Source organism: Biomphalaria glabrata, chromosome 2, assembly GCF_947242115.1.
Source record: "Biomphalaria glabrata chromosome 2, xgBioGlab47.1, whole genome shotgun sequence".
Lineage (NCBI taxonomy): Eukaryota > Metazoa > Mollusca > Gastropoda > Planorbidae > Biomphalaria > Biomphalaria glabrata.
Window position 1 is genome coordinate 6,882,035 of NC_074712.1, and position 16,577 is coordinate 6,898,611.

At 36.7% G+C, this 16,577-nt stretch overlaps 1 protein-coding gene across 1 annotated transcript; it reads left to right on the forward strand.

Annotated features, from left to right (window-relative positions):
• On the forward strand, positions 1-13,765 carry LOC129924450 (uncharacterized). The gene is made up of 8 exons (XM_056018895.1): positions 1-161; positions 1,262-1,334; positions 2,079-2,234; positions 3,826-4,014; positions 5,215-6,032; positions 6,982-7,277; positions 10,093-10,312; positions 12,637-13,765. The coding sequence occupies exons 1-8, from the start codon at positions 34-36 to the stop codon at positions 12,773-12,775; spliced, it is 2,019 nt and encodes a 672-aa protein (XP_055874870.1). The 5' UTR covers positions 1-33; the 3' UTR covers positions 12,776-13,765.
• The last annotated feature ends 2,812 nt before the right edge of the window (positions 13,766-16,577 follow it).

Here is a 16,577-nt window from a genome sequence, read left to right on the forward strand (position 1 = left end):
CAGGCCAAGTTAAACGTAAAGTGTGTCAGCGCCATGTTTATTTACAAGGCCACACGTTTTGACTCCCTCCTCCAGATGGCGCTTGAAAGGGAACCCGATTGCGTAGTAACACAGAGCTGGCCGGTAGACGATGTCGAAATCTGCACGCCTTACAAAATATCGTGAGTAGTTTCTTAACTATCATAGCATAATAAAGACTCAGAGTAAGTCTGCTTCATTGATCCTTATTGTAAATGGTTCCATCCGCGCAACTAAGGCGTTTTATACCAGCTTCTTCTAGTTTCATTAAAAAAAATTCTTTTTTTTTTTTTAAGTAGAATAAAAACATATTTCTAATCATGCTCTTTTATTTACTGGATTGAAAAGGAAAACAATGTATTCGATGCGAGTTTTGTATTCATTCAAATTATGTACTAAACAATGTTAAATACTAACTATCTTTAATATCACAGTATTTTCTTACATATTCGGGGTGGTGGCTTCCAAACCTGGAGTCCGTAGTTCCAATCTCGATGTATCTCGGGATTTTGAATTTCGGGATTTGTAGGATGCTCACGAGTCCATGACTTTAGTTGAGGAAAGTAAAGGTGGTTGATCGTGGTGCTGACCACTTGACCCCTTGCTTGTTAACCGTTTGCCAAAGAAAACAGATGACCTTACCATCATCTGCCATATACATAAATTGTAAGATGTAATAAAACGGACCTAAAAACAGTGAACATTGATATTGATCATTGAGAAGACATTACCTAGACCGCACTAGTTGGAGAGAAAAAGTGACCAAGAAAGCTATGGACAGTGGAAAAAACATGGACCTCGGCTCTGGAAGTAATGTGTGCCATACAAAAAAATAGCCAGCTCTTCTACCACCAAAAGCCACCATGACCTGCGATATATGTGGACGTGAGTGTCTCTCCAAAATAGGGCTCCACAGTTACATGAAAAAAGTGTTCGAGATGAACCATAGTCGTTCCATTACTGTAGGATGCCAACACACATATTGGCTTCTTAGGCTTAAGTTTTTATAATTCTTTTTAATGATTATTGTTTAGAAATGACCTAATTCCTAGCTTTTTAACGGCTAGAAAAAGATTAAATAAATATTGTCAGTATATTGAACATCTACTATCTCTACTCGATAAATGGACCTACTTCGTAAACTAACAATTAATTAGATAAATAAAAAAATAATTAAATATGATGTTGTATTTGTTTAGCATTGGGATTCAATTTCCTAAAGCCGAACTACTATTACTTCTAGCTCCAAAGAAAGTTCACTGCAAGCTGTTCAAGTGTGCACTTCAATGACACAAGATTTAAATTCCCCCGCTGACGTAAGTGGCATGCAATGTTTATTGACTTCATTCGATTTATTTTAAAAATTAACTTAGACATATCAGAAAGTTTCCATAGAATTTAAATCAAAAGCAAACCATTGACTTCATTCGATTTATATTGAATGATAACTAAGACATATCAGACAGTTTCCATAGAATTTAAATCAAAAGCAAACTAAAAGTGACAAGTCTGAAGAGGAATATTCTACTATATATTGAAATTCTTCCGAATAGATATTTGTGTTTGTTTCATTTTCAGAAGTTCAAAGAATTGTCTATGACAAATTCAAAACATTTTTTTAATTCTTTATATTGTCTTGCTGCGAATTCATGAGTTTAAAAAGAACATTGCGTTAAAACTGAACGCGTATTTTGTAAACTAAATTGGGCTTATGGCTTTTTTTTTAATTGAACTTGGCTCATCGGAAATAACCGCACAAGTCTCAAATGTTTTGTTATGTAATTTTTTTTTTATTTTATGAAAGAGTTAATTAAATACAGAGAGTACATAAAGAAATTATAGGCCGCAAACATATTTATTAAGTTTTGTTACATGGATCTCATCTCAAGAAACATGCCGCAGTTTTCTAGACACAGATCAAAAAGATATAATTATGTTACATGGGTGTAAATCTTACAGACACACCATTTAGGTCTGTAGAAATGTTCAGAAAAAAAAGGTAGTGAAGTTAGTAAAGTGAAAGCTAAATGTTGAACAAAAATATCTGTATTTTCTATTAGCCTGGTTCTGAAATGAGTGCAGAGAGTGATAAGGGATCACTCACGTCTTTCCTGCTCAACTTTGACCCCAACTCTTACATGGCGCCTAAAGAGACTGAAAAACAGGTTGTCTTTTATCACGCCAACTGCTCTGCTGATGAATGGTCGGCTCCAGACGTGAGTATTACAGTTGACTTAGCATATATAACACTTTACATAAATCTGTCATTTCATATAAGACACTTCAATAGAAACGAAATTACAAATTCTTAACCAAAGATAACTCTTATAGACGTTTTATGCAGATTTTGAAGACCACTTTTTCATCTTCTTATCACAATTTTTTCTGCTAGTTACCTTTTCTTCTTAAACTACCACCACCATAGACATAGATAATTACTTTTAAAGTGTACTTGTTTTCATCTTGTTAGTAGAGTTGTTATTCAAACTTATCTAGTCATTGGTTTTCTTGGCCGATTAAGGTAATTCTTATAAATGCTCTAGTGGCCTGGCAATTAGAAAGAAAGATTCTGAATTTCTTACTTACATATGGAATAGTATATTTGCCTTCCTCTTTGAGTTTGTCTAATGGGAAGCGTGGTCGAGAGGCCAAGTGCGCTTGAACTTGGCTATAGAAGGGGGCTCGAGGTTCAACACCCGACTCGGGCAGAGTTGTGTTTACTGAACGTCTAAAGGCAGCACGGAAAACCAACTCCTAGATACCCCCTCCCCCCCACCGGTCCACAAATGAGGTTGGACTAAAAGCGCTCTGAGCATGTTATGAGCATGAAAGTAGCGCTATATAAAAGCTATAATAATAATGTATGAGTACGTTAATGCTAGTTTTTGTATTAAAAATGTGAATATTCGATTAATATTAACCCCATGATACTTTTCACAAATCTTATATCAACTGACTCAGTCTGTCTGGTAAAAATATTCTACACATTATTTCTCTATCACCCTATCTCGGATCAAGCTGAAATTTTACACAATTATTGCTTTTACCTGACAATACAAAAAATCAATAAAATAAAAACAATAATTAGTTAATTATCTATTGGTGTTTAATTATTTTGTTTCGTATCTAGAATAAGGGAAATAAATTGTAATTGACTAATAAGCTGGTATAAATTGAATTAGTCCCATTTATACTTTGCAGAGAGAAATGTTTGAAACTAACAATAGGTAATTATAAAACCTTCGATTTTCATACCTCCCCCCACCCCTTTCCAACTGGTCCAGGCAAGCATATGATCGAAGGGTATTGAGAAAACAAAAAGCATGACACTGCGCTAAACAAAAACAATTAGTAGTAAATATTTGTAGTCGCAAAGGTTTATTATTGTTAGTCTAGATTTGTTACAAATTTTATTACATTACTGATTGATGCTAGTACTTTTTATTTAAGCTTTAGGTTGTTGTTGTTTTTTTTTTGTTCTTTTTTTTTTTAGTATTTAACAAGTTTTTCGTTTGTTTGTTTGTTTGCACTTGTTATTGTTTCTATATATTTTTAAAGTTAAGGAATGATTTGTAGGACGTATAGGCTAGTAATGGTCTAACCAATTAACTGAATCTACAATTGAATGTTTAGGGTTATTGTTGGTGTACAGTTAGTCTACACAGTTTTGTATTCAGTGTTGGCCTGTCTACTTTATTATCGTAGCTGGAAATCTCATATCTTAATCATCTCTGTTGAATCACGAGCATCATTAATCTACACATTTTATACTGCGTAACATAATACCCTTATGTATGTTTCTGTCAGGGGCGCTGCCTACCTCTGCAGTGCTCACCTGGAAAACTGCTCATCAATTCAAGCTGCAGTTCTGCTTTAAAGATTAATGCACTCGAGTATAAGCTACGCCTTTGGTTAACCTTTGTTGAGCCGCCTTCGACAATATGGAAATTGCAGTATTATCCTTGTCATTACTTGATGAAAGCTGTCAGTAAAAAGGTTGTATTTAAATGTTACTATACGAGTTTATCTAATACATTGCTAACTTCATCTTCAATGTTTGTTATAGTTTTTTAATTCTTTATATACTTGTACATGACAATGGACCTATTTATATTAGGCAAGACATGAAATTGCGCAAAAGGCGATGACCCAAAGTCCAAAGTATGTAGGGGAACCTTGGTTTAGTCAAAAAAATAACAAGATTCTTTTATACGAATTAAAATACTTTGTGTGAGGGTGGGTGCGATTGATAGGTAGATGAAATATCGACTCTATGAATAATTTTTTGAAGACGAGGTGGCTGAGTAGTAAAGAGACGGGTTTTTGAATTGGGGTTCTGGGTTCAAATCCTGGTGAAGATTTGGATTTTTTTTAATTTCGCGATCTTTGGGCGCCTCTGAAAACGACCAGCTCTAGTGGGTACCTGATATTAGTAGGGGAAAAGTAAAGGCGGTTGGTTATGACACTCTTGTTGTTCGTCGGCCACAGAAACAGATGACCTTTACATCATCTGCCCTATACACCACAAGATCTGAAAGCGGAACTTTTCTTTACTTTTATGAATAGTTTCCAAAATGATCTTTGCTGCCACACTGCTGTTGAAAGGTATTCAGCAACTCAACAAAGGAAGTCTAAGTACTTTTCCATAATGTCAGGTTTCCATTAGAGCTGGTTTATTCAGTCCACTATATTAAAAATCTAAATCTTCACTCGGATTCGAACTCAGGACCCCGGTTCAGAAACCAAGCGCTTTGCCACTCATCCAGTGCGTCACTTAACGGGTTATGGTGCACCACATAAATGTTGTTGACAGGCAGAGTTACAGTTTGTTTTTTTTTAAATTACCTTGCATTCTTTTTATAGGTGGAGGTTGGAACCAGGGTGAAATGGACAGGATTTTATAAAATAGCTTTCATGGTTCTCTTAGAAAATTTACAGTTTATGTATAGCTTAAGAAAAAAAATTAGTAGCTAATTGGCCACACAAGGAAAACTCTGGTTTGACTGTTATAACACGACATCTTCATTTAGTTTTTAGATGGTTTTCCGGACTTTATGTAATGCGACCCTCATTTGAAATACAACTTGATGACTGGAAATGAATAGAATAAGATAACGTGAAAATGTGTAATTTAGTTATATTAATTGTTATTGTTTTAGTCCAATGATAAAGGTATGTAAACTTTAATGTCTTCAGTTTCAGCTATGGTTTGCAAACTATCAAGTTAGCTTCAAAATTACTACTGAATTTTTTGCAATTTCTCATGGTTACCAAGAAGGTTTAAAAATCGATTCCCTCCCTTGCTTAATTCGGGTGGATGCTAGGCTAAAAGGACCAGCTAATGTCTCCAGAGATGAATTTGAATCTCTAGTTTTAGACAGTTGGATGAATGGGCAGGTAACATTAGAGGAAGGGAGACAATTAAATCTGACATTTCAGCCATCAGATGCGACGTCGAGAAAAGATGCGTTTGCGTCTTGTTACGAGATGAGAAAAAATCATTCTGACGTCTATTGTGATAGCGACACCGCGTGCTCATGGCCTGACAAAAGTGTTGTTACCAAGGAGATGCTAATACCACTAAACAATATACTTACATGTGGTCACGTGACATTCAACACTTCTGAATACGAACTAAATGTATTGGACGACGCTTCGCCTCCTGACTTCACAGTGACACTAGATCTTAATGTCACAAAAGTGACACTTTCAGAGGCTAAAGATCTAAACCAACTTCTCATCGAGGAGAGCGGAGAACTGAAAGTGTGCTGGGAGATTTTGGAGAAAAAATTAAAGGAAATTCAAGACGCTGACAAATCTTTAAAGAAGGAATCTAATGTTGCACTATACGCAGTGAGCCTAGCTTGTTCTGTGGTGTCACTTGTCTGTCTTGTATTAACCATTATGACTTACCTCATACACCCCATTTTGAGAACCTTTGCAGGCAAGAACAACATGATGCTGTCACTGAGTCTTCTGTTGGCGCAGACATCACTTCTAGCAGCTGCCCACATGTAAGTTATAGTTGTTTTTATAAATCCAGAACGGGAGATTATTACACCCTATTCTCACACTACCTGCAGTGGCGGGACCTTATTGACGAAGCCATCTCATATCATAAAGTAAATTCAACTAAAATAAAATTTTCCACACTCAGATTACAAAGATCAACAAACTTTCCTTTTCCCCAACTAACTGCAGGTACCCATTAGGGCTGGGTGGTCTCAGAAGCACACTAAAGATCTTCAAAATTAGAAACCCAAGTTTTCATCAGGATTCGAACCCAGAACCAACGGTTCGGTAGCCAAGCGCTTTACCACTAAGCCAACGCGTCACTACGGAAATCCCCAATTAAACCCATCCTCTACGCGTCTTACTATTGAGTTCTAACACTATGAACTTGGAAGATTGTTACAAGCGTCGGACATAGACAAAAAGATGAAAGAATGGGTTAGCACTTGACAAAGTTGTAACTAAATAAGTAAATAAGTCTTTTGTGGCCTCTTATCCGTTCTAGAAGCACAAATTGTTAAAGATGTTTTTTTTTACTGTATCTGGTTAAAAATACATCATTTGACCCGTAGTCAGATGCTAGAGATTGTTTTTATTAGTTATGCTGTTTCCTTGTCAAAGAAGTCTTCCTCTTTTGAGATGCAAGGAAATGATGAAATTATGGTCTATGGTCTTTGACCCGATTCGAGCAGAGTTTTTTTTATTGAATAGGCATCACGGAAAACCTTCTTACAGATACATTTCCCCCCCCCCCACACACACACACACACAATGGTCCATACATGAAATTGGACCATAGCGCTCTAAGTATGCTGTAAACATAAAAGTTGCGCTATGTAAAAGCATTGTTTAAAAATCTATTTAGAGATTTCAAGAGTGAATTCATATAGTTGTAATTAAAAACACGTGCTCTCAATCTATTAAATCTTTAAAAAAATATTTACGTTTCAGTAAACATTTAGACAACGTGTGCATATTTCTGGGCATTTCAACTCACTTCCTGTGGCTGTGGATGTTCTCATGGACTTTCATCTGTAGCCTGGACATGTTCCTGGTGTTCACTGCCAAGACTCGAAGTTCTTGCTGTCAAGATGATTACAAGTCCTTCATCAAGCGATGTCTCGTCTCCGTGTCTTTTCCAGCAACTGTGGTTTCTGTCGTAGTAGCGGTCACTTACAATCAGACCAGTGGTCAAGATATTGGTTATGGATCAGTAAGATGCTGCTTGGATTCCATTCTCTTAACTGGTGAGCTTTAAGGTTCAAATTACAAAGGTGCGTGAATTTGAATATGTGAACCAATATCTTTGAAATAAGAAAAATAAGTATAAGAAAATAATAAGATAATTTTAATACAAGCTATTTTTACAATTACTCTATTCAACTTTCAGTTTCATGAGTAGGACCTTGATGGACCATGATCTTGAAAACGGCTTTAACGATTTTCCTACAAAATTTGACAGTCTGGTTGACTGTAATGATTTTTTTTAGATATAATGTAATAATTAAATTTGGTCTGGAGGTCTTGACATTTTATAATTTGGACACACATTCGTTAGTGGCTATTCCTCTATATAGTCATGATCAACATGATAAATAAAAATAGAAGCTCATTTTGCGCACCCTCTTCTAAGTCTGGATTTATCATTAGAATTGTATATTCTCTGGCCACGTTCGTAGAATGCCAGTAGGTCGACTTCCACAGGACATTCTGTATGGCGATCTAATAGAAGGCAGGAGAGCCGCTGGTCGCCCACTTTTACTTTATACGGATGTATGCAAACATGACACGAAGCTCTTCAAAATCGACACTAGCAGCTGGGAAAAAGTAGCACTGGATAGATCCACATGGAGAGAGAGAGCATAAAGGAAGGGTCTCGAATTGCAGATGCCATACACAACAGAAACAGAAAGAAGGGTGAAAATGCAACGGCGCCAGGCGATTACATATGCCCAACCTGCGATCGCAGCTGTGTATCAAGGATTGGTCTCTTTAGTCACACAAGAAGTTGCAAAGGGAAAAGATCGTCTCTCGAGACGTAATATGCCACAGTATATTATCTGGGTAGATTTCTACATTCGTTCATACATTTTTTTGTGTTCTACTTTCTATAGAAGGCGACTAGAGTGGGATAAAGAAAATGTGAAACCATTGGGGAATCACACAAGATCTGTTGACCGTCTTCCTCTATCTTTTGACTCCATTTTTTTATATTGTCTTTCCATTGATTTCTCTGTCTCTTCTTCTTTTTCATGGTACTTTTCCTTGAAAAAAAAAGTCTATTGAGCCCTGATGACCCTGTGATAAGGCTATATAGTTTAAGCTTGCGTTTTTTTTTTTTTGACAGCGGTTGGCATGTCGTCGTGGGGTCCTATTGCTGTCTTAATACTGTTTCTAATCTCTTCATTTGTGATGCGTAGGCCCTTACTGTAGTATTTCAATCCTCGTGCAGTCAGCGTCCAAGATTCGCAAGCATATAGGAATGTGAACGTGACCAGGGCTTGACACGTAGATTTTTATTTCAGCCTTGTAGTTTGCTCTAATATGCCTCATACTACCTTAGCCCAAAAGGTGATATAAATGCATATTTGTTGTTAAGATAGTTGGCATGTTGACCAATGCTAAAAATAAACGCAATCTAAAACTGTATGGCCCTTTTGCGAGGTCATTATGGCTTGCAAAGACCCTCCTGGCGGATACAGTAACAGCAGCAACAGGTAAATGAAGAAAAGACAGAAAGCTATGAGAAGACACTAAAGTATAAACGGGACTGTTATTGAAAGAAATTTTAGACAAGGCAAAAGATAAATGGAGACAAACGACCAACAAATCCAAGGGTCCAACAGATTTAAGGATTAGTGAAGGTAGTTGGTATATTAATTTCTAGTAACTAATACATTAATATATCATCTATATTGTTACAAATGAACAGTGATAGGTAGAGGTCAACGTATGACCCCGGTGAGATGACACAGCAGCTAGTGTTCCCTGGAATCTACATGTACAAACAAAGACAGGATGTGACGTGTCCACACGTGTTGTTCCAGGGGACGAACAGATCTAAGTAGGGGGACAGTTACTAATGAACAGTGACAGATAAAGGTCACTACGTGTGACCCCGACTTGATGACACTGCAGCGAGTGTTTTCTGGAATCTACGTGTATAAATAAAGACAGGATGTGACGTTTCCTGACATGTTATTCCAGAGGATACTAGGAGTGTTTGTGCAACTTTGGAGAAGCGATTAGGGACTCTATATAAGCCAGAAAGTTAATGTGAAAGTGAGTCGTATGGAGTCGTATGGAGTCGTGAGTGAGCCGTTACAGTCGATACAGACTATGTAAGACGTGTGCGGCTCTGTGGAAGAGAAATGTGTACGACTCGATGCAAGTTAACTAGGGTAGAGTTAACTGGAGTGGACTACTGTCGTTAAAGTCTATACAGCGAACTACAGTGGACTTGAGCCGTTACAGTCGATACAGTCGATGTAAGACGTGTGCGGCTCTGATTAGGTAGACTTGAGTACGACTTGGTTCAGCTTTGGGAGACCTGGAGCGACACTGGGAAGTGTGTCGTTGGTCTGTTCTGTGGAATACGGCTCGAGGAAAGTTGAGAAGGGATGAATTGCAACGAAGTGAAGAGATGAATTGCAACGAAGTATAGCTAACTGTAAACTGACAGATATTGTACAGTCTTCTACGCTACATGTTACAGTAACGAATTGTTAGAGTTAATAGTCATTAAAGTTATATGAAACTGAAAGTTTAGTCGTCAAGTTCTTTGCAGTGTTTTTATTTGTGTGTCTACTAGTACATTTAGCCAGAAGATTCAGAAATACGTAACAATATCAAATACTCCTTCTTCCCTAGTGCTATTAGAGCATGGAATGGGTTGCCTGAGCTAGCCAGGAAAACCAGTAACTTGGCAGAATTTAAGTCATTGGTTAATATGCATGACTAAATGCATGACGCGTAGGACGTAATCATCTTCTTTTTTTGAAGTAACGTCTGTATTATATAAGATAGGATAATATTATAATTGTTCTTTAAATGTCCTTCCAGGTGTCGCATTAGCCGGTCCTCTTCTCGTCATTGTCTTTAGTAATACAATCTTCTTCGTCACTACCGTTGTCAAGATACACAAAGTTCGACAACTCAAGACATCTGACTTGAAGAAGGAGGAACAGAGTAATCTCATTGTCTACGTCAAGTTGTCGGCCATGACAGGCGTCTTTTGGCTTCTGGCTACAATCGCACAAGTGTCACAAAACAACTACTTTGAGTAAGAGATTTTTTTTTTCAATACCTCTTATTAGCTTTCAAACTCGTGGAATATAAAACCTATCTGAACACGGTTTTCAAAAAACGGCTCTAACTATTTTCCGAAGATTCAACAGTTTTTATAAATGTTACCACCAAAGTGCAAAATGCAGGCATTCGTTAAATTACTGTGCCTTTTTTTTTTTATTGTTGTTTTGTTTTTTTGGCAAAGTGCAAAATAATAATAATAATCTTTATTGTCAGTAAGGAAATTTGTCATACAATTATGTGCATTACACCAAACAAAACATTATAACCATAAAAAAACAAAATATAAATTCACACCAGACTCACTCATAATTTACATGTGACAAAGTTTATATCAGAATGTTTCTATTTAATGATTTGATTGCCAGGGGAGCAAAAGACTTTCTGTGTCTGTTTGTCTTTGCTATCGGTATCTTCCAAAAGGATTAGAATCGTCAGAATACCGTGCGTTTTTTGTTGTTGTTTTTTTTTTTTTTTTTGGCAAAGTACGCATTGATTCTCCGTTTTTTACTTTGCCAAGGCATTGTATAGAATGACTAGTTCTGCGCCAGGCTAAGTAAACTTACCGGCAAAGTACAAAATCCTGCACTCTATAGAATGCACCGAAACGTCCAGGCAGAGAGAGAAATCCTTTCTCCATTTTCTAATTCCCCTAGCCTTCAAGGAGAATGACCACAACTGTTTTAGTTTAAGAGTTAAATGATGATTTAACGTTTTTTATTAATAGAATAAATCTTTGCGAATATTATACCTATTCGCCAGTAAAGTGAATAATTGAATCTTGTTCTTTAAAGTGTGGAGTATATTTAATTACGACTGTCTAAGTGCGAATGCTTTTTACAACTTAATTAATTGTACTAGATAAAAAGTGGATATGAAAGATGTTTCATTTTGTGTTGTATGAAAGTTAAAAAAAAAAAGTTCCCCTTTCGGACCATGCGGTCTATAGGGCAGATGGTGTTGAGGTCATCTGTTTTTTTTTTGGCCAACGGTTAACGAGCAGGGTGTCATATGGCTAGCGCAACGACCAACCGCCTTTACTTTCCCCAATTGAAGTCAGGTACCCATAAGGGTTGGGTGGACTCAGGGGCGATCTAAAAATCCCGAAATTCAGAATCCCATTCTTCACAGAGATTGGAACTTAACACCGTTTTGTTTTGATGATCTTATCTTATCTTATATAATACAGACGTTACTTCAAAAAAGAAGATAATTACGTCCTACGCGTCATGCATTTAGTCATGCATATTAACCAATGACTTAAATTCTGCCAAGTCACTGGTTTTCCTGGCTAGCTCAGGCAACCCATTCCATGCTCTAATAGCACTAGGGAAGAAGGAGTATTTGTACAAATTTGTCCTAGCATATGGGACGAGGAATGTGCCAATGAGAAAACACCATTTAATTTATCATGTTAAAAAAGGTTTCAGTGCAATTCATCTTATGTCTGAAATATTGACACAAAAAGTGCTATTAAACATAATAATTTTACAGCTGAGGACTTTCTAACTTTTTTTCTTTAGATACGTTGCAAACCTGGTGTTTACCGTTCACTTTGTCTTTTTTTTTCTGTTCTCCTTAATTTAGAATTTATCTCTTGTCCTCGTATGGGTTTAAACTGTCCGGGTAATCCTCAGTGGGTCTCACGCCGTTTTTACTCAACATAAGATAATAAGAATAAAGGAAAAGTTGGAAATGCAATAAAACAAAACGCGTTCAAATAGAATGTGTAGACTGCAGCTTTTATACAATTATTCTTTCATTATATAAGTGAAGACAACTCATTAGAACATTATTATATTGATTTAGTTTTTTTTTATTTAATAAGAAACTAACCAAAAATATTTCAGAAAAAAATAAGAAGCATTAAGAGTCTATGAATTACTTTGGTTCTCTACTGACATTACGTATGGACAGGTTTACTTTCTCAATATTTCTATTTCTATTAATGTATCACTTCACCATCACTACCTTCACCTTGTATTTACTCATATATATATATATATATTACTATTGTGGATTTTAAAATATAATAACGAGATATAAAAAATGTTACTGCACTTAGCATAGGGTATAAAAACATGGCTCTCTAAAAGTTATTTTTAGTCTTAAGAAATCCTGTGTTGTTGTTGTTTTTTCACTGTAAATTGGAATCGCGTTTTTTTTTCCTTATATCTTTATTCTAAGGGAAATAACCTTTTTACTATTTTTTTACATTTTGATTGATCCCCCAGTTATCGTACTTACAAAGTCAAGTAAAAATAAATGTCTACATTTTTTTCTTGTGTGTATTCTCAGATTTATCGTGGAGCCAATCAACGGCCTCCAAGGTGTTTACATCTTCATGTCCTACGTCTGCAACAGACGTGTGCTCAGGTTGTACCTTCGTAAGGAAGAGGTCAAGGCCACCAAAACCAATTCGATGACTCTTACTTGAAAAGAAATTGAGAAAGAGAAATTATAATTAATAGTTTACTTCATAATGCACGTCATGGACCTATTCTTTTAAAACATATTATTTACTAAAACATGTTAATGCATTATTTAATTCGTCCTGTTATTTTAATTATTTAGGTCTACTAAATAGAGCACAGTAGAGAGATATACCTAAGAAACCTTAGCGGGGCCCTTATCCGTAGAAGACAGCTATGCCTCACCTAAAATATTTGAGCATTAATTTTATGTTCAAAGATTGGCTGGGTCATTTCTTTTTCTTTAAATATTGTTCTGGTTATTCAAGGAACTATGCTAATTATATATATATATTGTTCTAAACCTATTCGCGACGCAAAAGGGTTAACTGTGTGTGACATGCCGACATATGTGACACAGGCCAATAATACAGTTTAGCGTCCTATATCGAAGGGCAAGGAACAGTACTGGCATAAACTTTGCACGTGAATAGGACCCGGGTTATGGTCATCTGATCATAAGCCTGCATGGACCAGAGACACAGAGTGTGTAAGGCAGTGCAGTTCAAGACAGGACAGCGAGTAGACCGGGACTGTTAGTCTGCCATGAAGTCGGTCCTGGTGGAGTCCTGAAGTGAATGTACGAGTCCAGGGAGAGATAGAGACAGTAGAGTTAATTAGTTTAGAACAGTATAGCATTTTTAGTGTTGATGTATTGCCAATTGTGTCATATTGGCTGTTTTAATTGACCATTATTAAAGCACCAGATTATTTGGAGCTCTTGTTGTCAGGTTCTTGATGTGCTAGATGTGCTGTGTTGTGTTTAGCAGTGGTTACAGAAGGCCTGATGAGGAGAGATCGTAACAATATATATATATATATATTAGTTACTGAATATTACTTTGTTTCTACCAAATATTTTAAACAATTATAAAAAAGAAAAAAGATACTATAATTAAGAAGAGTGTAGATCCTGTATTTTAATGATCTCGCAGTCCCAACTGCTCCGTGTGGATTTTGCCACATCCAACTCAAAGCAATTGTTTTCTGGAATCAAATAAATATCAAATAAAGATCGATTTTGAATTCTTCTTTTCTCCGTTGTTTATTGACACAGAGGCTCTCATACATAGCAGTAAATATTTTGATAACCTCCCTTTGTACATTCAGGGCGGTTTTAAAAAAAAACTAATATCAAGACCTCCTGAAAATGTTTTTTTTTCATTCCCGTTTTTTGAGGCTTTCAGTGAACGTGACTTTTTGCTAATCAACGCACAATGAACTGGAGAGACCTACTGAGAAGCATTTCTTTTTAACAAAGTAAAATTCTACAAAGTTAAAGTAAAGATATGTTTCCCCTTTCAGACCTTGCGGTCTATGGGGCAGAAGATGTCAAAATCATCTGTTTCTTTGGCCAACGGTTAACTAGCAGGGAGTCATGTGGCCAGCAGAACCACCAACGGCCTTTACTTTCCTCAACTAAAGTCAGCTACCCATTGAGTTTGATGGACTTAAGGGCGCCCTTTAAATCCCGAATATCAAAATCCCAGTAATCACTGAGATTTGAACCCAGGACCCCAAGTTCGGAAGCCAGGCGCTTAACCACTCGGCCCTAACCCTAACCCCCTCCAAAGCTCTACATTCTGAAGACAATGTCACTCACGGAGTTTCACACATAATCTATGTTCGACCTATTGATAAGCTAATGTGAAATGTCGCTTTGTCTGAGAAATGTTATTTTATAGAGTGGTCTTACAGTCTTTATTTCGGAAAGTTTCATCAAAAACAAAATTAATTAAACCTAGTTATTAAAGGTTATTTTGTCCTCCTTTTTTGTCCTTTGAATGTGTAGATGTCTGGTATCCCTTTATAACCCGAATCTATTTAGCCCAAATAACTGTAATGTCATTTTGACAGCAAACACACAAAATTGACCGACATAGATACAGGTAAATAAATGACAGCGATTGCATATATCTTGAAAGGATTGTCACAGCAAATGATGTATTCAATAAATGGTTCCTTTTTGGAAAAGTATAAAATATCTTGGCAAAACTATTAGTTCTGTCAGCACAGGTGGTGCTTCAAGTTGGCTAGAATGTTAATCTGGCGGCTTCAAGTTGGCTAGAATGTTGATCTAAATTCAACGTTTGGAACAGAATGAGTCTACAAAAGTCATTGGAACACCACGACTATTAAAAGTACTATGAACTACGATGAAAAACGTCATTGCAAATACAATAATAATACCACTATTTCATAATTTAAGAAAAACTCAGTTGGAAAAACAACGAAAATATAGGAACCTAGACATGGAGATTAAGCGTTTATGGAAGTTATCCAAAATAACAATATACCCCATTGGTATAACTGGATGGCTGCCTGGTCGTGCGGTTTGCACGCTGGACTGTCGTTCAGATTTATCGATGGTCCCGGGTTCAAACCCTGCCCGCTCCCATCCCCCGTCGTCCTGCGGGAGGTTTGGACTAGGAAGTAATTATCTTCAACTCTGAAGGAACATCAGAAACATGTAAAACATTTTACAAACATTTTACAACTAACCTTACAGATACCTTCAAGGCCCTTAACATTCCTATGAACATCCTTGTTGCGTGTCAGAGGGCGGTACTGCTGCAGACCTGCCACATCACCAGAACATTCATCAGTAGAACTGATAAAGAGACTACATTGAATGTTGTTTCTCTTTAACGAAACTCGAGCCTGGCAGCGCCAGAGAATGAATACTCTTTCGTTTCTAACATAATAATAATCTTTATTATCCAATTGTGCATTACAATAAGCAATACTTGATTACATCAAACATTTGTACAATAGCATACACGATACACGTTCATAACTCAGTTTCTCTTCAACCTTACATGCAAAATCTACAACAGCAAGTTCCATATTGTTCAACGATTTCATTGCCAAAGGAACAAAAGTGTTGTGTCTATTTGTTTTTGTGATCAATGTCTTATGTCTTCTTTGTGATGGTCAAATGTTAACATTATGAAGAAGAGGGTGATTTTTTATGCTGAAAATCTAGCTTTCTTAGCAATTATCAAACAGGTGTCCAAGTGCGGTTTGTTTGCTGCCTATAACCTAATTAGCATCATTTACGATTTGATAACGTTTATTTTTATTAGCGATAGGCCCTCGGTTTGTTTGTAAAGACCGACCATTCTAGATAGAACTACAGCAATGGAAAACAAAAAATGGACGAATACAATATTTACATGTTACCCATCTACTCTTGATCGGGAAAATGGCTTGACACACAGATAAATGGTCTTTTCTCTGAAAAAGTATTCGCGCATGCCTGTGAAGAGAATTTTGACCTACTTTCCAAATCTACCTGATATCCCTTTTGCACTTGCCAGGAGTATATTTACAGTCAAAGTTGAAGGTGATGCGGAGACATTCCAGGGAGAGTTGATTACACTCATTAATACCGTTGCAGCAAGAGAAAAAAAAATATTCAGTTCACACTTCAGGATTAAATGTTTTTAGTCATAACCATGTGTTTTTGTGTTGCGCCTTCTTCTTTGCGGTCCAATAATATATTTTTGCGAAACATGGTCTTCCAGCCTTTAAGTAGTCAACAAATCCGAACATTCCGGGCTCACATAAGTCTCACCAGCCACATGAGGAGTCACGAAACCCCAGTGCAAAGCCCTCCCCCTCGATAACAAAAGTGGTCATCATCGAACCACGATGGACGACAAGTCCAAAACGGAAGCAGACTTGATGTCCACGATGACATTCGTTGTGATCTAGAAATGACTGTCCCGAGAATTCCCGATCTGGTCAAACAGAAGCATAACCTCC

Excerpts from the sequence above, each read along its gene's own strand:
- LOC129924450 (XM_056018895.1), top strand. The coding sequence starts at position 34 with ATGTTTATTTACAAGGCCACACGTTTTGACTCCCTCCTCCAGATGGCG. Across the intron at positions 1,335-2,078 it reads ATTTAAATTCCCCCGCTGAC|CCTGGTTCTGAAATGAGTGC; the intron begins GTAAGTGGCATG and ends ATTTTCTATTAG. Across the intron at positions 6,033-6,981 it reads CTTCTAGCAGCTGCCCACAT|TAAACATTTAGACAACGTGT; the intron begins GTAAGTTATAGT and ends TTTACGTTTCAG.